Source organism: Pelophylax lessonae (genome assembly GCF_965119305.1).
Source record: "Pelophylax lessonae genome assembly, chromosome: 12".
Lineage (NCBI taxonomy): Eukaryota > Metazoa > Chordata > Amphibia > Anura > Ranidae > Pelophylax > Pelophylax lessonae.
Window position 1 is genome coordinate 206,757,102 of NC_138779.1, and position 21,347 is coordinate 206,778,448.

At 38.9% G+C, this 21,347-nt stretch overlaps 1 protein-coding gene across 1 annotated transcript in view; it reads left to right on the forward strand.

Annotated features, from left to right (window-relative positions):
- Nucleotides 1–21,347, forward strand: part of LOC309567865 (sialic acid-binding Ig-like lectin 13) — a 169,822-nt gene that overhangs the window by 1,943 nt on the left and 146,532 nt on the right. Inside the window, exons 2-4 of the mRNA XM_082273369.1 lie at nucleotides 115–477; nucleotides 2,744–3,113; nucleotides 5,155–5,447. Coding sequence (XP_082129495.1) covers nucleotides 115–477; nucleotides 2,744–3,113; nucleotides 5,155–5,447 — 1,026 coding nt within the window. The remainder of the gene's footprint in view (nucleotides 1–114; nucleotides 478–2,743; nucleotides 3,114–5,154; nucleotides 5,448–21,347) is intronic.

Below are 21,347 nucleotides of genomic sequence, written 5' to 3' on the forward strand. Positions count from 1 at the left end.
TGGTATTCTGATGGAAGCACACAAGCACATTGTGGGTCAAGGTTCCATTACACCCTATAATCTATGATACATTTTACACTGATATGGAATTATCTCTGTTTTTGTTTTTCATAGCGGTGTCATCAGATGTAGATAAAAAGCCATGGTCCTTCTCATTTCCAAACTCCATTAAAGCACTGAAGAATTCTGATGTGACCATTCCCTGCACCTTCACTGCTCCTATCAACCACAGTGAGGTCAATCTGATTTGGTATAAGAATGAGAGTATAGGCTTCTCCCAGGTCTTCAATAGTAAAGACCCCTCTCAGGTTATAGAAGGGTACAGAGGACGTACAACTCTTGTTGCTAATGGAACAAACAGCTGCGCACTGAGAATCAAGGATGTGAGAGAGACAGAGCGGTTTTATCCAGGAATAGGTGAAGAGATAAATCCCTACTACCTTAATGATGGTCAGAGTGTCCAGATCAAAGTCACAGGTAAAGTTGTTAAAAAAAAAAAAGTAATACTGTGCATTTATTGAATTACTTGAATTAAAAACAATCTCAGCAAGTGGCAGTTAATAAGAGAACTCATTCCATTCCTCTCATTGGTACATCTGCTAAGAGCTAGAAAATTACAGTTGTTTTTTTCTCAGCAGACAAACGTTTCTTTACCAGCTATGGGCAGTAACCAAACATAGCTACATGGAAAAATAAATTAATTCTATAACTTGCCACTAAACAAGGGCCGGCCCTACCATGGGTCCCACTGGGACCCAGGCAGCACTTGGAGAGGGGCAGCAAATTGACTCCCAAGATTTTTCTTTAGCAGTTTTGTGTGTCATCAGTTTGCGGCATGTTACGGGTGGCATTTTCCCATCTCATACTGCCACCCGTAGTGCAAACTGATGAGTATGAGGAGGCAGAGTGTCTCCTCCGGGGAACTTCCCTCACGTAATTGTGGTGTGCGCAATGACGTCAAACATCAGCACACTCCATCTCACCCGGGGCAGGCGGGATCTTCTAGGGTGGTGGGCACTGCAGACTAGTGATAGACTGCTATCGGTTTTTTGTTGCCGATACCGATATTTTGGCCAATGCATATCAGTATCGGTCGATATTTGCCGATATTTTTGTAGATTTAATTTTTTTTTTTTTTTTTTAGCACTTGACAGGTACTGTTGTGGAGGGATCTGGGGGTCAAACCCCTCCTCTGCACTTAAAAGCATTCAAAATGCCATGTTTGGCTGTTTTGAATGCTGTCATTTTTTTGAATTTAGTGCCGAGTACCTGGAAGTGATGTCATGACATCCTTTCCGGGTTTTACACAGAGACCCGATCAGAGCCGAATGCGGCTTTGATCGGGTCTTCGGCGGCCGTGCAGGCTGGTTGCCTGGGTCTCCCGGTGGGACAGGAGACCCGGGCGAGCCACGGAAGGTGGCGGGAGGGGGCGTCCCCTCCCGCTCCTTGTAATGACAGCCTAGTGGCTTCTCAGCCGCATCGTTTGTCATTACAAGACAGCCGACTGTCGGCTATGGATGCCGTTACCGGCGTGATGCCTCTAGCTGCAGGCATCACTCTGGTGCAAGCACTTTCCAAAATATCGGTAACCTCAGGGGCCGGTTCGGCTATATTGGGGAACGTGCATATCGGCCCCCAATATATCGGCTTTGCTGATAATCGGTCGATCCCTACGGCAAACACAGGAGTGACAGGAGGACAGACAGTGGGTGTTTGGAGAACCGGTCCGGTGGTGAGTTACGGAAAAAGATAACAGTATATATAATATTTTCTAAAGGTTGTATGTATATAAAATAATGGATGTGGGGGGCATTTTCTTTGGCGTGATTTTTTTTTTTTGGGGTGGGGGAAGCATTTCATTCTTGGACCCAGGCAGCACAATGTCTTGGGCCAGCCCTGCGCCAAACACACCTGGTGTAGAAGCCATTCTCTGTAAACGTATATTGGGTTAATAACAAACCTCCTCCCATGATCACCTCCAGGACTTCTCCGGAGTCTCTCCCATCTTCTGAACTCCCCTACCCCAATCTGCTCGGCTATTCCCTACTCTGTACGTCTTTAGGCATTTCACAGAGCACTTTTGAATGAAGATTGAAGAGTTGTCCCATTAACACTTTTGAACTTTTATTTTGAATAGTCATTGAATTTTGAAATATGATTTTATTGTGATTCACATATTATACTTAGACAAGCGCAACAAATACACAATATTGAAATCATGTTTTTCTGAGTTGTGGGAACACAATTTGTTTGGTTGCAGCGGTCATACAGGTGGAGTTTGGTATCAGTTTATTTAAAAAGATAGCGTGGGATAACACATTGGGGTGGATTCACTAAAGGCCAATAGACTGTGCACTTTGCAAAGTGCAGTTGCACTCTGCAGGTGCAGTTGCTCCAGGGCTTAGTAAATGAGATAATGCTTCACTTTGCAAACAATACCCAATCACATCCAAGGAAAATTTAAAAAAAAGGCATTTTTGCTTGCACTTGATTGGATCATAGGAGTCAGCAGAGCTTCTGCTTATTTACTCAACTCTGGAGCAACTGCTCTTGCAGAGTGCAATTGTACTTTGCAAAGTGCACAGTCAATTTGCCTTTAGTAAATCAACCCCATTGCTTCGTCTTTAATGTTTTCTTTTTTACGTCCCTACAAAAATGTTTTGTCTTTAATTTCTATTTTAAACTGAATGGGTTGTTTTACAAGGTGATCGTTTACAATCACTTTAACTTGTTCTTCTCTTAGGCTGCTCTGAAGACAGGTCATGTGATAAATGGACTTTTGAAATCCCAAGATATATTGGAGCTTTAAAAGGTTCCTGTGTGGACATCCCCTGCACATTCACCCGTCCTGAAGATGCTAAAGATTTTAATTTCTTCTGGTACTCAGAAAGGGGTACAGACTTCAATAATCACCCTAAAGTCTTCAACAAAAAAACCCCGAGTGATGTGGCCGATGAATATAAAGGACAGACCTTTCTTACTGGGAATACAGAAAATGATTGCTCCATAAAGATCATCAATGTGGAAAAATCAGAACATTATTATCCAGGAATAAATGAGGATATCAATTCCTTTAAACTCAAAAATGAAAAAGCTCTAGGCTATGTGACAGTGTATAGGATAGGTAAATATTTAATTTTATTTAGCAGACCGAGAACAATGCAAAAGATTCATTTTGGGTCCTTTCACACAGCCTGCATCTGCCTATGGAGCTGTTCTGCTCAGCGGGGGATCAATCCGCCGATCCCTGCTGAGCAGGCGGATGACAGTTCCGTCTCCGCTCTGTGTGCGGAGATGGAGATGTCAGATCCCCGCTCTACTATATGGGGGAATCGGATGAGAACGGACCCACCTGTCCATTCTCATCTGATGCCATCTGATCCGATCCACTGGACGGATGGAAATTAGGGTTTCCATCCATCCGGATTTCACGGACAGGATCGGATACGGATGGCAGGGGGTGTCAGCGGAGATGTCTCTGCTGACATCCGCTGCCCCATAGGGATGCATGGAGCATCCGATCAGGTCCACCTGAAAAACTGACGGGCGGATCTGATCGGATCGTTTGTGTGAAAGGACCCTTTGGTTTCCTGTTCATAAAGCAATCCATTTTAAAGTGACACTGTAAAGACAATAGTATGGGAGCTCATGTTGTTAAAGTGAACCTGTCATAAAATAAGTAATAGAAGAGAAGTTTCCCTTTCTGAACGTGCAGAATACTTCCACCGGCCCCTATATGACAGCAGGACATAGTAGGGAGGGACATAGGGGGAGATTTACTAAAACTGGAGCACTCAGAATCTGGTGAGGCTGTGCATGGTAGCCAATCAGCTTCTAACTTCAGGTTGTTCAATGAAGCTTTGACAATAAAAAAAAAAACTGGAACCTGATTGGCTTCTATGCAGAGCTGCACCAGATTTTGCACTCTTCAGCTTTAGTAAATCAACCCCATAGAGTTTGGTTGAAGGAACCTTTGTGAAATTCATATTGCTGTTTGTGACTCCATTTAAGAGATCTTATCTTACAGCCTATCACTGTGACAACAGGGCAAGAATGTGGGAAACCAGGACAGAAAGATGTAGCTGAAGAGCAAGCAAACAGAGCGCTCACAGAGCGCACACAGAGCGCACACAGATACATCAACTTTACTAAATCAAATGTGGATAAGCTTGGGTGTCCTCTGAACTCATCTCTAACCTGAACTCAATGTTTTTTTTTTTTTTTGTACTCCAATGAGCTCAATGCAGACCCTGCAGCATAGTGATTGACCGATATCTCGTTTTTTTTATTGCCGATACTGATATTTTGGTCATTTTGATACATTTATATATTTTTTTTTACTTGTGGAGGGATCTGGGGGTCTAAAAGACCCCAAACCCCTCCTCTGCACTTAAAAGCATTCAAAACGCCAAGTTTGGCTGTTTTGAATACTGTAATTTTCTGGAATTTGGCGCAGAGTCATGACATCACTTCTGGGTTTTTTGCATGGAGATCCGATCAGAGCTTTGATTGGGTCTTCTCTTCGGCGGCCGTGCAGGCTGGTTGCCCAGGTCTCCCGGAGGGATGGGAGACCCGAGCGAGCCGCGGAAGGTAGCGGGAGGGGGGGACGTCCCCTCCCGCTCCTTGTAATGACAGCCGAGCAGCTTCTCAGCCGCATCGGTTGTCATTACAAGACAGTTGGCTATGGATGCGGGTACCAGGGTGATGCCTCTAGCTTTAGGCATCACTCTGGTACAAGCACTTTACCGAAATATCAGCAATATCGGTAACCTCAGGGGTCGATTAAGATATATATCGGGGAAAGTACATATCAGTCCCCAATATATCGGCTTTGCCGATAATCGGTCGATCCCTACTGCAGTTCATAAAAGGAATGCCTGGCCCACAGCTCATTGAGGTACAAAAAAACAGGAGTTGTTAGGAGATCTTAGAGAGGAATTTGGAGGAAAACCAAGGTCATTTTTAAAGATGACCTGATCAGGACATATCACCAGGAAACATGGTGGAGGAGATACTTTGTCAGAATTCTAAGATATTATTTCATAGATTTTTTTTCCACTTGACCCAGATCTCCTTCCAATAAAGTCGCTCTCAAAGTTGTATCACAAAGATTTATTTCTCAGCTAAAATGTTTCTATTTCTGATTTCAGATAGACCACCAAAACCATTAATATCAGGAACTGAAAATATTAAGGATGAGAAGACAGTGAAGATTATCTGTTCTGTATATTACTTCTGTTCCTCCACTCCTCCAACTCTTACATGGAACATCACAGGTCATCCCATAATGGAGAGTCATAAAGATCTGCGTCCTCTAGCAGGGTGGAAGATGGAATCTATAATGACCTATACTGCATCCTATACAGATGACAAAAAAGTTATAGAATGTGAAGCTACTTTTCCAAATAATAAAACATCTGCTAAAATAATTACACTAAACATTAAGTGTAAGTAAATCTAAATTAAATGTTTTTAACCACTTAAGCCCCGGAAGATTTTACCCCCTTCCTGACCAGGGCCTATTTTGCGATCCGGCACTGCGTGACTTTAACGGACAATTGCGCGGTCGTGCGATGCTGTACCTAAACTAATTTGACGTCCTTTTTTTCCCCACACACAGAGCTTTCTTTTGGTGGTATTTGATCACCTGTGCGATTTTTTGATCATGCGCTATAAACAAAAAAAGAGCGACAATTTTGCAAAAATAACAATATTTTTCACATTTTTTTATATGAAATTCCCCAAAAAAGAAAATGTAAAAATCTAAATTTTTTAACAACTAATGCGAGCTTGATCCTGAGCAGCCATTGCATCCTTGCCTCCCCCACTGGATTTTATTGACAGCACTGGGAGCCAATGGCTGCCTCTCTGTCCTGTGAGGAGGGAGAGAAGAAAGAGAGCCACTTCTCTCATCCACAGTGCTGGATAGAGATTGAGATCAGGTAAGTATAAGGGGGACTTGGGGGGTTCCTAATCAAAGAAGGTGTTTTACCTTATTGGAGAGAATGCCTTTGGAACCACTTTAAGTTCTTTAACCACTTGCCAACTGCCCCATGCAGATTTACTGTGGCAGGGCGTCTCAGCTACACATAATCACGTAGATCTACGTGATTATGTGCACGTGGTTTCGGGGGGCATACACGCTCCGCTGGAGTCACGCTCCCGCCAGAGGCGTAACTAGAACCTTCAGGGCCCCAGGGCAAGAAACCATGAAGGGCCCCCTGGACCCCTGGTCGGGGCCCTTCCCTTCAAGCCTTGGGCTCTTCCCACTGATCCTGGGGCCCTTCATTACAGTCCCGCAGCGGGACCCTTTCACAAGTTCTGCAGTGGGCCCCCTTCCTGCCATCTTGGGGCCTCCCCACGGTGGTGGAATGGCAGGGGCCAGGTCGCAAGTGTGACCTTTGCGATCCTGGAAGTTCACCCACTGGTGTCAGTAGTTTTTATTTTTTGGTATTTTAATTGTATTATTTTTTCATAATTTTATTTTAATTTTTTTACAATTTTTTTTACAATGTGACACAGGGGCCCAGAGACAGCAGAACACAAGTGAACTGGATAGGAGTGGCGGGGGCAGCATACAGAGGAACCAATCTCCTCCATTTTCCTCCTGCAGCTACAGGAGGAAAAAGGAGGACAGTGATTTCTCTACATGCTGCCCCCGCCGCCCCTCCTATCCAGGTGTGCAGGGGAGCCGCACAGGCCCCCTGGACTCCCGCTATGATTAGACACAGCGGGAGACAGATTGTGGGAGGAGCGGGCTCAATCGCCGCCGGCCTCCCGCGATCATCGGCTAGAATGACAGAAGAGCCGCCTGCCTATGTAAAGAAAGCAGGCGGCTCTTCTGTCAGAGAGGCAGGGAAAGTTTGTGTGATTCAGCTAAGCTGAATCAACAATCTCTCTCTGCCTCTGTCCAATCCACCCCCCACACAGTTAGTAAGCACAATAGAAAACACATTTAACCCCTTTGATCACCCCCAGTGTTAACCCCTTCCCAGCCAGTGTCATTTATACACTAACAGTGCATATTATTTAGCACTGATCACTGTATTGGTGTCACCGGTCCCCAAAAATGTCAGTTAGGGGTCCGATCTGCCTGCGGCAATGTCGCAGTCTCGATAGAAATCGCTAATCGCCGCTGCCATTACTAAAATAAAAAATAAATAAATAAAAAGTCAATGAATTTATCCTATAGTTTGTAAACGCTATAACTTTTGCAGAAACCCGATTAATATGCGCTTTTTGGGATTTTTTTTCACCAAAAATATGTAGCAGAATACAAATTGGCTTAAAATGATAAACAAACTTAGATTTTTAAAAAAATTTTATTGGGAATGTTTTATAGCAGAAAGTAAAAAAATATTGTGTACCCAAATAAAATTGATGTCCTTTTTTTTCCCACAAATGGAGCTTTCTTTTGGTGGTATTTGATCACCTCTGCCATTTTTATATTTTGTGCTATAAACAAAAAAAGAGTAACAATAAAAAAAAAAAAAAAAACTTTCTGCTATAAAACACATCCAATAAAAATTTTTTTTAAAAAATCATTTTTTTTCATCAATTCAGCTACATATTTTTGGTAAAAAAAAAAAAAAAAAAAATCCCAATAAATGTATATTGATTGGTTTGAACAAAAGTTATCACGTCTACAAACGATGCAATATTTTTTATAGCATTTTTATTTATTTATTTATTTATTTATTTTACTAGTAATGGCGGCGATAAGGGATTTTTGGCGGGACTGTGACATTGCGGCGGACAAATCGGACACCTAACTGACACTTTTGACACTTTTTGGGGACCAGTGACAATATTACAGTAATCAGTGCCTAAAAAAAATTGCACTGTCACCGCACTAGTAGGGAAGGGGTTAACATCAGGGGTGATCAAAGGTTTGAGTGTGTCCCAAGGGGGTGCTTGCTAACTGTGTGGGGGATGGACTCACTGGATGAACACAGAGATCGGTGTTCCTGCTTAACAGGAACACAAGATCCCTGTGTTCATCCCTGACAGAACGGCGATCTGCCTTCTTTACATAAACATATCACCGTTGTGTCTCTCCCTGGAATGACCGTGGGTGTCCGGCAGAGATCGGGCACGGCGGACATCAGGCCCGGCGGACATCCGGTCAGCCGGACCAGTTGATTGACGTACCTGCTAGCCAATCACAGCGCGTTCGCGCCTCCGGTGGCACGATCTATTGGCTATTGAACGAAAACACATACAGGTAAGTCGATTCGCGCAATAGAGCCACACTGCTGCAGTAAAAACATGGCGGGCGGTCGGCAAGTGGTTAGAAGTCAAATTTTTAGGATGACCCCACGGCTCTTCTGTAAATGAGAGCACAGAATAGTTTACTTAATATTTACTCATTTGTGTAGAATTTTCCTTAAAAAAAAGAGCTTAAAGTGTTACTAAACCCAGAACCTGCAGTCACTATATCTGGTCTCCCACAGTACACAGAACAAGGAAATGCAATTATTTTAGTAAATATAAACTGCTTAATACCTTTTCTCATCAGCAGTGTATAGCAGTCTTGTTACTTCTATCAGTGTCTAAGTTAAAGCTTGTAGGAGGAGTTTTCATTCTGCTCTGACTGTCCTATGAAGCTGCAATACCCTGACCCTCTGTCTGGACAGTGCTGATTGGCCCTGTGCTAATCCCATGCACTCGCCCAAGAAAAAAAAAAAAAAAACACTCTAGCAATACACTCCCAACATAGCATGTGCAGCTTGTCCTCTACCCTCTGTTCTATCAGCAGATAGATTGGGGACAATTAAATAAGGGGAGGATCAGAGAAGACAGGATCAAACAACCTTTTTACACAATGCTTAGGTTAAACAGTGAGTATAACAAGCATGCTTTACTGCATATACAGACAGATTTTACTGTTGTGGGTTTAGTAACACTCTAAAGTAAACCCAATTATTAAAAGTGTATAACATCTTTTATTATAGTTTTATTTTAATTTACAGCTTTTAATAAAATAATATCTGGTCATCCTGCCATTCAGGTCCACTTCCTGTTATTGGGTGACAACTGTCCCCCATTTGTGCTCCTGTGTTGTCACCCTGTCACATGCACTCCTGCTGAAGAGCACAGGCCACTGCATCACCGCCACTTAGGCAGGTATGGTCCAGGAAGGCAGTCTGGCACTCGAGTAAATGCAAGTAGACAGGAAGTCGCTAAAACAAGCTTTAGGAGATCACCAGCACTGGGATGTACCAAAATATGAAGAAAAAAAAAAGGGGGGGGAGCGTATTTTATGAAGAAAACAAACCAAAAAAAGTTTTAATTGTCCCTGGTACATAGACGATGAGAACAGTTTACATTTATCAGGATACTTATTGATTTCCTTCATTATCTTATAGAATTAAACATAATTTACAGAAGATTAATTGATTTAATTGGATTTCACCAGCACTGGGATGTACCAAAATATGAAGAAAAAAAAAAGGGGGGGGGGTGGCAGTATTTTATGAAGAAAACAAACCAAAAAAAATTTTAATTGTCCCTGGTCATAGATGTTGAGAACATTTTACATTTATCAGGATACTTATTGATTTCCTTCATTATCCTTTAGAATTAAGCATAATTTACAGAAGATTAATTGATTTAATTGGATTTCACCAGCACTGAGATGTACTAAAATATAAAAGAAAAAAAAGGGGGCGGGGGGGGAGACTGTATTTTAGGAAGAAAACAAACCAAAAAAAAGTTTTAATTGTCCCTGGTACATAGGCGTTGAGAACATTTTACATTTATCAGGATACCTATTGATTTCCTTCATTATCTTAAAAAAAAAATAAACATAATTTATAGAAGATTAATTGATTTAATTAGATTTCACCAGCACTGGGATGTACTAAAATATGAAGAAAAAAAAAGGGGGGGGGGGGGACATTATTTTATGACGAAAACAAACCAAAAAAAGTTTTAGTTGTCCCTGGTACATAGACGTTGAGAACATTTTACATTTATCAGGATACCTATTGATTTCCTTCATTGTCTTATAGAATTGAACATAATTTACAGAAGATAAATTGATTTCATTGGATTTCACCAGCACTAAGATATATTAAAATATAAAAGAAAAAAAAAAAGGGGGGGCAGTATTATATGAAGAAAACAAACCAAAAAAAGTTTTAATTGTCCCTGGTACATAGACATTGAGAACATTTTACATTTATCAGGATACTTACTGATTTCCTTCATTATCTTAAAAAAATAAACATAATTTACAGAAGATTAATTGATTTAAATGGATTTCACCAGCACTGAGATGTACTAAAATATAAAGAAAAAAAAAAGGGGGGGGGGGGGAGACCGTATTTTATGAAGAAAACAAGCCCAAAAAAGTTTTAATTGTCCCTGGTACATAGACGTTGAGAATATTTTACATTTATCAGGATTTTTATTGATATCCTTCAATATCTTAAAAAATGTAACATAATTTAAAGAAGATTAATTGATTTAATTGGATTTCACCAGCACTGAGATGTACTAAAATATAAAAGAAAAAAAGGGGGGGGGGAGACCGTATTTTAGGAAGAAAACAAACCAAAAAAATGTTTTAATTGTTCCTGGTACATAGGCGTTGAGAACATTTTACATTTATCAGGATACTTATTGATTTCCTTCATTATCTTAAAAAAAAAATAAACATAATTTACAGAAGATTAATTGATTTAATTAGATTTTGCCAGCACTGAGATGTACCAAAATATGAAGAAAAAAAGGGGGGGGCAGTATTTTATGAAGAAAACAAACCAAAAAAAGTTTTAATTGTCCCTGGTACATAGACGTTAAGAAACATTTTACATTTATCAAGATACTTATTGATTTCCTTCAGTATTCTTTAGAATTAAACCTAATTTACAGAAGATGAATTGATTTAATTTGATTTCACCAGCACTGAGATGCACTAAAATATAAAAGAAAAAAAAGGGGGGGGCAGTATTTTATGAAGAAAACAAACCAAAAAAAAAGTTTTAATTGTCCCTGGTATATAGACGTTGGGAACATTTTACATTTATCAGGATACCTATTGATTTCCTTCATTATCCTTTAGAATTAAGCATAATTTACAGAAGATTGATTGATTTAATTTGATTTCACCAGCACTGAGATGTACTAAAATATAAAAGAAAAAAAAAAGGGGGGGGCAGTATTTTATGAAGAAAACAAACCAAAAAAAGTTTTAATTGTCCCTGGTGCATAGGCGTTGAGAACATTTTACATTTACCAGGATATTTATTGATTTCCTTCATTATCTTAAAAAAAATAAACATAATTTACAGAATATTAATTGATTTTATTTACATTTTGCCAGCACTGGGATGTATCAAAATATAAAAGAAAAAAAAAGGGGGGGGTGCATATTTTATGAAGAAAACAAACCAAAAAAAGTTTTAATTGTCCCTGGTACATAGCCGTCGAGAACATTTTACATTTATCAGGATACCTATGGATTTCCTTCATTATCCTTTAGAATTAAGCATAATTTACAGAAGATTGATTGATTTAATTGGATTTCACCAGCACTGAGATGTACTAAAATATAAAAGAAAAAAAGGGGGGGGGGACCGTATTTTAGGAAGAAAACAAACCAAAAAAATTTTTAATTGTCCCTGGTACATAGGCGTTGAGAACATTTTACATTTATCAGGATACTTATTGATTTCCTTCATTATCTTAAAAAAAAATAAACATAATTTACAGAAGATTCATTGATTTAATTAGATTTTGCCAGCACTGGGATGTACCAAAATATGAAGAAAAAAAGGGGGGGGGGCAGTATTTTATGAAGAAAACAAACCAAAAAAAGTTTTAATTGTCCCTGGTACATAGACGTTAAGAAACATTTTACATTTATCAAGATACTTATTGATTTCCTTCAGTATTCTTTAGAATTAAACCTAATTTACAGAAGATGAATTGATTTAATTTGATTTCACCAGCACTGAGATGCACTAAAATATAAAAGAAAAAAAAAGGGGGGGGCAGTATTTTATGAAGAAAACAAACCAAAAAAAAAGTTTTAATTGTCCCTGGTATATAGACGTTGGGAACATTTTACATTTATCAGGATACCTATTGATTTCCTTCATTATCCTTTAGAATTAAGCATAATTTACAGAAGATTGATTGATTTAATTTGATTTCACCAGCACTGAGATGTACTAAAATATAAAAGAAAAAAAAAAGGGGGGGGGGGCAGTATTTTATGAAGAAAACAAACCAAAAAAAGTTTTAATTGTCCCTGGTGCATAGGCGTTGAGAACATTTTACATTTATCAGGATACTTATTGATTTCCTTCATTATCTTAAAAAAAATAAACATAATTTACAGAAGATTCATTGATTTAATTAGATTTTGCCAGCACTGAGATGTACCAAAATATGAAGAAAAAAAGGGGGGGGGGGCAGTATTTTATGAAGAAAACAAACCAAAAAAAGTTTTAATTGTCCCTGGTACATAGACGTTAAGAAACATTTTACATTTATCAAGATACTTATTGATTTCCTTCAGTATTCTTTAGAATTAAACCTAATTTACAGAAGATGAATTGATTTAATTTGATTTCACCAGCACTGAGATGCACTAAAATATAAAAGAAAAAAAAGGGGGGGGCAGTATTTTATGAAGAAAACAAACCAAAAAAAAAGTTTTAATTGTCCCTGGTATATAGACGTTGGGAACATTTTACATTTATCAGGATACCTATTGATTTCCTTCATTATCCTTTAGAATTAAGCATAATTTACAGAAGATTGATTGATTTAATTTGATTTCACCAGCACTGAGATGTACTAAAATATAAAAGAAAAAAAAAAGGGGGGGGCAGTATTTTATGAAGAAAACAAACCAAAAAAAGTTTTAATTGTCCCTGGTGCATAGGCGTTGAGAACATTTTACATTTACCAGGATATTTATTGATTTCCTTCATTATCTTAAAAAAAATAAACATAATTTACAGAATATTAATTGATTTTATTTACATTTTGCCAGCACTGGGATGTATCAAAATATAAAAGAAAAAAAAAGGGGGGGGGTGCATATTTTATGAAGAAAACAAACCAAAAAAAGTTTTAATTGTCCCTGGTACATAGCCGTCGAGAACATTTTACATTTATCAGGATACCTATGGATTTCCTTCATTATCCTTTAGAATTAAGCATAATTTACAGAAGATTGATTGATTTAATTGGATTTCACCAGCACTGAGATGTACTAAAATATAAAAGAAAAAAAGGGGGGGGGGACCGTATTTTAGGAAGAAAACAAACCAAAAAAATTTTTAATTGTTCCTGGTACATAGGCGTTGAGAACATTTTACATTTATCAGGATACTTATTGATTTCCTTCATTATCTTAAAAAAAAATAAACATAATTTACAGAAGATTCATTGATTTAATTAGATTTTGCCAGCACTGGGATGTACCAAAATATGAAGAAAAAAAGGGGGGGCAGTATTTTATGAAGAAAACAAACCAAAAAAAGTTTTAATTGTCCCTGGTGTATAGACGTTGAGAACATTTTACATTTATCAGGATACTTATTGATTTCCTTCATTATCTTATAGAATTAAACATAATTTACAGAAGATACATTTATTTAATTGGATTTCACCAGCACTAAGATGTACTAAAATATAAAAGAAAAAAAGAAGAGGGGGGAGTATTTTATGAAGAAAACAAACAAAAAAAAAGTTTTATTTGTGCCTGGTGCATAGACGTTGAAAATATTTTACATTTATCAGGATACTTATTGATTTCCTTCATTATTTTATAGAAAGTATACATAATTTACAGAAGATGAATTGATTTAATTGGATTTCACCAGCACTGAGATGTATTAAAATATAAAAGAAAAAAAAAAGGCGGGGCAGTAGTATTATGAAGAAAACACACCAAAAAGAGTTTTAGTTATCCCTGGTACATAGACATTGAGAACATTTTACATTTATCAGGATACCTATTGATTTCCCTCATTATCTTAAAAAATAAACATAATTTACAGAAGATTAATTGATTTATTTAGATTTCGCCAGCACTGGGATGTACCAAAATATGAAGAAAAAAAAAGGGGGGGGGCAGTATTTTTATGAAGAAAACAAACCGAAAAAGTTTTATTTGTCCCCGATAAATAGACGTTGAGAACATTTTACATTTATCAGGATACTTATTGACTGCCTTCATTATCTTATAGAATTAAACATAATTTACAGAAGATGAATTGATTTAACTGGATTTCTCATTTCACCATGCAGATAGTCCAAAGAACGTGATTGTTTCAGTTTTTGGTAACAAGACAAAGGAAGGAGATGATGCAAGTTTACTTTGTTCGAGTCAAGCTAATCCTGCAGTATCTAACTACACCTGGTATAAGGTGAATGAAGGCCGACAATTACTACAAGAAGGTGGAGACACAACACACGTGAACGTCTCATCTCAAGACAAATATATTTGCATTGCAGAGAATGAAATGGGAAAGGGGGAGTCATTGGATTTTCTATTCATTGAAGAATGTGAGTAGAAAAAAAATATTGTAATATAAACATTGTTATTAAGTGTTCTTGCCCATGGCATCACATACTTACATAGTTAGTCTTGCTCAAAAAACACACAAGTCCATCTGACTAGTTAAACCAATCAAGACCCCATCAGAGCCCCCCTTACATTAGAGTCCCCATACATGACAGTCATTCAATCAGAATCCCCTCTGTAACAAGGGGTTAATTTTCATGTTATATATATTCGTTTATTGGCAGGTTCAATATATTTACCCTTTCAGATTTGTGGATGAAGTACAATAATTAAGAACAGACACAAGTAGTAAAATAATAATAATAAGATTTACATAGCTTCGATTAAAGATGGAATTCAGATGATACAGGATAAATTAAACTTCAGGTTCAATCCAGGGAACCCCTCAACTTCTGAAGTCATCAGAAAGTCCTGGAATCGACAGTCTCTATAATCCCATAGATTAGACGCCAATGTTAGACAGTGAGAAGTGCCTTACGAAGCCGACCAAGATTTCCCATAGACTCCAGTGTTAAAAACTGGCAGCAGTGCGATGCCAAGCTATGTTCGTACTTGCAAGTGTATGTAAAGGGAGTGTACCCAAAACGGGGTATGCCTGTATATATATATATATATATATATATATATATATAAAAATATTAATGTGTATATATATATATACAGTACATATATATGCACACATACATATATATATATACACACATACATATACAGTATATATATATATATATATATATATATATATATATATATACAGTATATATATACACACACACATATATATATATACAGTGGGTACGGAAAGTATTCAGACCCCCTTAAATTTTTCACTCTTTGTTATATTGCAGCCATTTGCTAAAATCATTTAAGTTCATTCTTCTTCCTCATGAATGTACACACAGCACCCCATACTGACAGAAAAACACAGAATTGTTGACATTGTTGCAGATTTATTAAAAAAGAAAAACTGAAATATCACATGGTCCTAAGTATTCAGACCCTTTGCTGTGACACTCATATATTTAACTCAGGTGCTTTCCATTTCTTCTGATCATCCTTGAGATGGTTCTACACCTTCATTTGAGTCCAGCTGTGTTTGATTATACTGATTGGACTTGATTAGGAAAGCCACACACCTGTCTATATAAGACCTTCCAGATCACAATGCATGTCAGAGCAAATGAGAATCATGAGGTCAAAAGGAACTGCCTGAAGAGCTCAGAGACAGAATTGTGGCAAGGCAAAAAAGATTACAAAAAGATTTCTGCTGCACTTAAGGTTCCTAAGAGCACAGTGGCCTCCATAATCCTCAAATGGAAGACGTTTGGGACGACCAGAACCCTTCCTAGAGCTGGCCGTCCGGCCAAACTGAGCTATCGGGGGAGAAGAGGCTTGGTGAGAGAGGTAAAGAAGAACCCAAAGATCACTGTAGTTGAGCTCCAGAGATGCAGTCAGGAGATGGGAGAAAGTTGTAGAAAGTTAACCATCACTGCAGCCCTCCACCAGTCGGGGATTTATGGTAGAGTGGCCCGACGGAAGCCTCTCCTCAGTGTAAGACACATGAAAGCCCGCATGGAGTTTGCTAAAAAACACCTGAAGGACTCCAAGATGGTGAGAAATAAGATTCTCTGGTCTGATGAGACCAAAATAGAACTTTTTGGCCTTAATTCTAAGCGGTATGTGTGGAGAAAACCAGGCACTGCTCATCACCTGTCCAATACAGTCCCAACAGTGAAGCATGGTGGTGGCAGCATCATGCTGTGGGGGTGTTTTTCAGCTACAGGGACAGGACGACTGGTTGAAATTGAGGGAAAGATGAATGCGGCCAAGTACAGGGATATCCTGGACACAAACCTTCTCCAGAGTGCTCTGGACCTCAGACTGGGCCGAAGGTTTACCTTCCAACAAGACAATGACCCTAAGCACACAGCTAAAATAACGAAGGAGTGGCTTCACAACAACTCCGTGACTGTTCTTGAATGGCCCAGCCAGAGCCCTGACTTAAACCCAATTGAGCATCTCTGGAGAGACCTAAAAATGGCTGTCCACCAACGTTTACCATCCAACCTGACAGAACTGGAGAGGATCTGCAAGGAGGAATGGCAGAGGATCCCCAAATCCAGGTGTGAAAGACTTTTGCATCTTTCCCAAAAAGACTCCTGGCTGTATTAGATCAAAAGGGGGCTTCTACTAAATACTGAGCAAAGGGTCTGAATACTTAGGACCATGTGATATTTCAGTTTTTCTTTTTTAATAAATCTGCAACAATGTCAACAATTCTGTGTTTTTCTGTCAGTATGGGGTGCTATGTGTACATTCATGAGGAAGAAGAATGAACTTAAATGATTTTAGCAAATGGCTGCAATATAACAAAGAGTGAAAAATTTAAGGGGGTCTGAATACTTTCCGTACCCACTGTATATATATATATATATATATATATATATATATATATATATATATATATATATATATATACACATATATATATATATATATATATATATATATATATATATATATACATACACAGAAGTGATGACCTTATTAACTATCATAGTTAATAACAGCTAATACCAAGTTCTTTGTAAATCAATTATGAATATGGACCCGTACTACACCCTCCTATATCATCTTTCGGAGGGCTAGATTTGGCCCGAGAGCCATAGTTTAGAGACCCCCGGCTTAGATCACAGATACTATACTGAATATTTTTTTTATTAATTATCACCCTTTGAAATGTATTTTTCCTTACAGATAATCCAAGTACAAATTACGTATATTTTGCTTTCCTTGGCGTCATCTGCCTTCCTTTGCTTGCACTGATCATCTACTTCTGCTGGAGGTAAATTATCCTGGTTTTTGATTTAAGCCCTGACCGATTTTCTGTTTGAAGCTTGTAGCTCTAAAACGCTCAACAAGCCAAATTTCATTCAATTCAATGGCCCCTGTTCACATCTGAGCGTTCTATTGCCTGAAGCAAAACGCCTGCAGCGCAAAAAAGCACATGAGCTTCTTTTTTAGTCCACAATATAAGCATTTTTGGCACCAAGACTGCAATAGGAACGCCTGACTTGAGCGATTTTACAAGCGTTTTCTGCTAAAATAGCAGCTCTTCACCCTTAATTTCCTCTCCTTCTCCTCCCCCTAGTGCCTTCTATTGGCTGAGCAAAAATGCCTGAAGCTGAAAAACGCTTCTAAAATGCTTAAAAAAAAAAAGCATGTAAAAAACTTCAAAAAAGCTTCAAAAAAGTGCCTGAAAAATACCAGTCAATCGATACGCTCAGATGTAAATGGAGCCTTAGGGGTCCTTTCACACAATACTGCACTTGAAAATTCACTGCGACCCATTGAAAATCCATGTGCGTTAATGTGTATTCAACAGCTTACCGTCCTTTTTTCTCAGCGAGGAACAATCGGTGCCGCCATCCCCGTGCATCAGCATCCCCACTGGCAAGTGGGGGTGGAAGCGCCCCGCGGGCAGAGCGCACTCACTCTCCTAGCACCAGGTGCGCGACCTACGTAGTCCTACATCAGTTCATGCAGGAGGGGCTGCCTGCTGCAACAAAACTGCGGTGGGCGGTCAGGAACTTTTTAAAAAGAAAAATTCCACATTTAGCCACGAGATGTCCATCCATCTGACACCGCCAGGTGCACCCCAGTCAGTTCAGGAGCTCAGTGATGCCTTCATTCAGATCTAGGAGGAAATACCCCAGGACATCATCCATTATCTCATTAGGAGCATGCCCCGGAGTTTCAGGCATGCATACAAGCATGTGGGGGCCATACACACTACTGGGTACCACTTTGAGTTGCTGCAATGAAATTTCAGCAAAATGGACTAGCCTGTTGCATCATTTTTTTACTTTGATTTTCGGGGGGTCTTTGAATTCAGCCCTCTGTAGGGTGATAACTTTCATTTCCATTAAACAATGTGGCATCCTTTCCTTCCTAACACATTACCCAGTCCATACCAGTATAAATCCTATAACATTACCCAGTCCATATCAGTATAGATCCTAACACATTACCCAGTCAATACCAGTATAGATCCTAACACATTACCCAGTCCATACCAGTATAGATCCTAACACATTACCCAGTTCATACCAGTATAGATCCTAACACATTACCCAGTCCATATCAGTATAGATCCTAACACATTACCCAGTCCATACCAGTATAGATCCTAACACATTACCCAGTCCATACCAGTATAGATCCTAACACATTTCCCAGTCCATACCAGTATAGATCCTAACACATTACCCAGTCCATACCAGTATAGGTCCTAACACATTATCCAGTCCATACCAGTATAGATCCTAACACATTACCCAGTCCATGGCAGTATAGATCCTAACAAATTACCCAGTCATGGTCAGTATAGATCCTAACACATTACCCAGTCCATACCAGTATAGATCCTAACACATTACCCAGTCCATATCAGTATAGATCCTAACACATTACCCAGTCCATACCAGTATAGATCCTAACACATTACCCAGTCTATACCAGTATAGATCCTAACACATTTCCCAGTCCATACCAGTATAGATCCTAACACATTACCCAGTCCATACCAGTATAGGTCCTAACACATTATCCAGTCCATACCAGTATAGATCCTAACACATTACCCAGTCCATGTCAGTATAGATCCTAACAAATTACCCAGTCATGGTCAGTATAGATCCTAACACATTACCCAGTCCATACCAGTATAGATCCTAACACATTACCCAGTCCATACCAGTATAGATCCTAACACATTACCAAGTCCATACCAGTATAGATCCTAACACATTACCCAGTCCATACCAGTATAGATCCTAACACATTACCCAGTCTATACCAGTATAGATCCTAACACATTTCCCAGTCCATACAAGTATAGATCCCAACACATTGCCCAGTCCATACCAGTATAGATCCTAACACATTGCCCAGTCCATACCAGTATAGATCCTAACACATTACCCAGTCCATACCAGTATAGATCCTAACACATTACCCAGTCCATACCAGTATAGATCTTAACACATTACCCAGTCCATACCAGTATAGGTCCTAACACATTATCCAGTCCATACCAGTATAGATCCTAACACATTACCCAGTCTATACCAGTATAGATCCTAACACATTTCCCAGTCCATACCAGTATAGTTCCTAACACATTGCCCAGTCCATACCAGTATAGATCCTAACACATTACCCAGTCCATACCAGTATAAATCCTATAACATTACCCAGTCCATATCAGTATAGATCCTAACACATTACCCAGTCAATACCAGTATAGATCCTAACACATTACCCAGTCCATACCAGTATAGATCCTAACACATTACCCAGTTCATACCAGTATAGATCCTAACACATTACCCAGTCCATATCAGTATAGATCCTAACACATTACCCAGTCCATACCAGTATAGATCCTAACACATTACCCAGTCTATACCAGTATAGATCCTAACACATTTCCCAGTCCATACCAGTATAGATCCTAACACATTACCCAGTCCATACCAGTATAGGTCCTAACACATTATCCAGTCCATACCAGTATAGATCCTAACACATTACCCAGTCCATGTCAGTATAGATCCTAACAAATTACCCAGTCATGGTCAGTATAGATCCTAACACATTACCCAGTCCATACCAGTATAGATCCTAACACATTACCCAGTCCATACCAGTATAGATCCTAACACATTACCAAGTCCATACCAGTATAGATCCTAACACATTACCCAGTCCATACCAGTATAGATCCTAACACATTACCCAGTCTATACCAGTATAGATCCTAACACATTTCCCAGTCCATACAAGTATAGATCCCAACACATTGCCCAGTCCATACCAGTATAGATCCTAACACATTGCCCAGTCCATACCAGTATAGATCCTAACACATTACCCAGTCCATACCAGTATAGATCCTAACACATTACCCAGTCCATACCAGTATAGATCTTAACACATTACCCAGTCCATACCAGTATAGGTCCTAACACATTATCCAGTCCATACCAGTATAGATCCTAACACATTACCCAGTCTATACCAGTATAGATCCTAACACATTTCCCAGTCCATACCAGTATAGTTCCTAACACATTGCCCAGTCCATACCAGTATAGATCCTAACACATTACCCAGTCCATACCAGTATAAATCCTATAACATTACCCAGTCCATATCAGTATAGATCCTAACACATTACCCAGTCAATACCAGTATAGATCCTAACACATTACCCAGTCCATACCAGTATAGATCCTAACACATTACCCAGTTCATACCAGTATAGATCCTAACACATTACCCAGTCCATATCAGTATAGATCCTAACACATTACCCAGTCCATACCAGTATAGATCCTAACACATTACCCAGTCCATACCAGTATAGATCCTAACACATTTCCCAGTCCATACCAGTATAGATCCTAACACATTACCCAGTCCATACCAGTATAGGTCCTAACACATTATCCAGTCCATACCAGTATAGATCCTAACACATTACCCAGTCCATGGCAGTATAGATCCTAACAAATTACCCAGTCATGGTCAGTATAGATCCTAACACATTACCCAGTCCATACCAGTATAGATCCTAACACATTACCCAGTCCATACCAGTATAGATCCTAACACATTACCAAGTCCATACCAGTATAGATCCTAACACATTACCCAGTCCATATCAGTATAGATCCTAACACATTACCCAGTCCATACCAGTATAGATCCTAACACATTACCCAGTCTATACCAG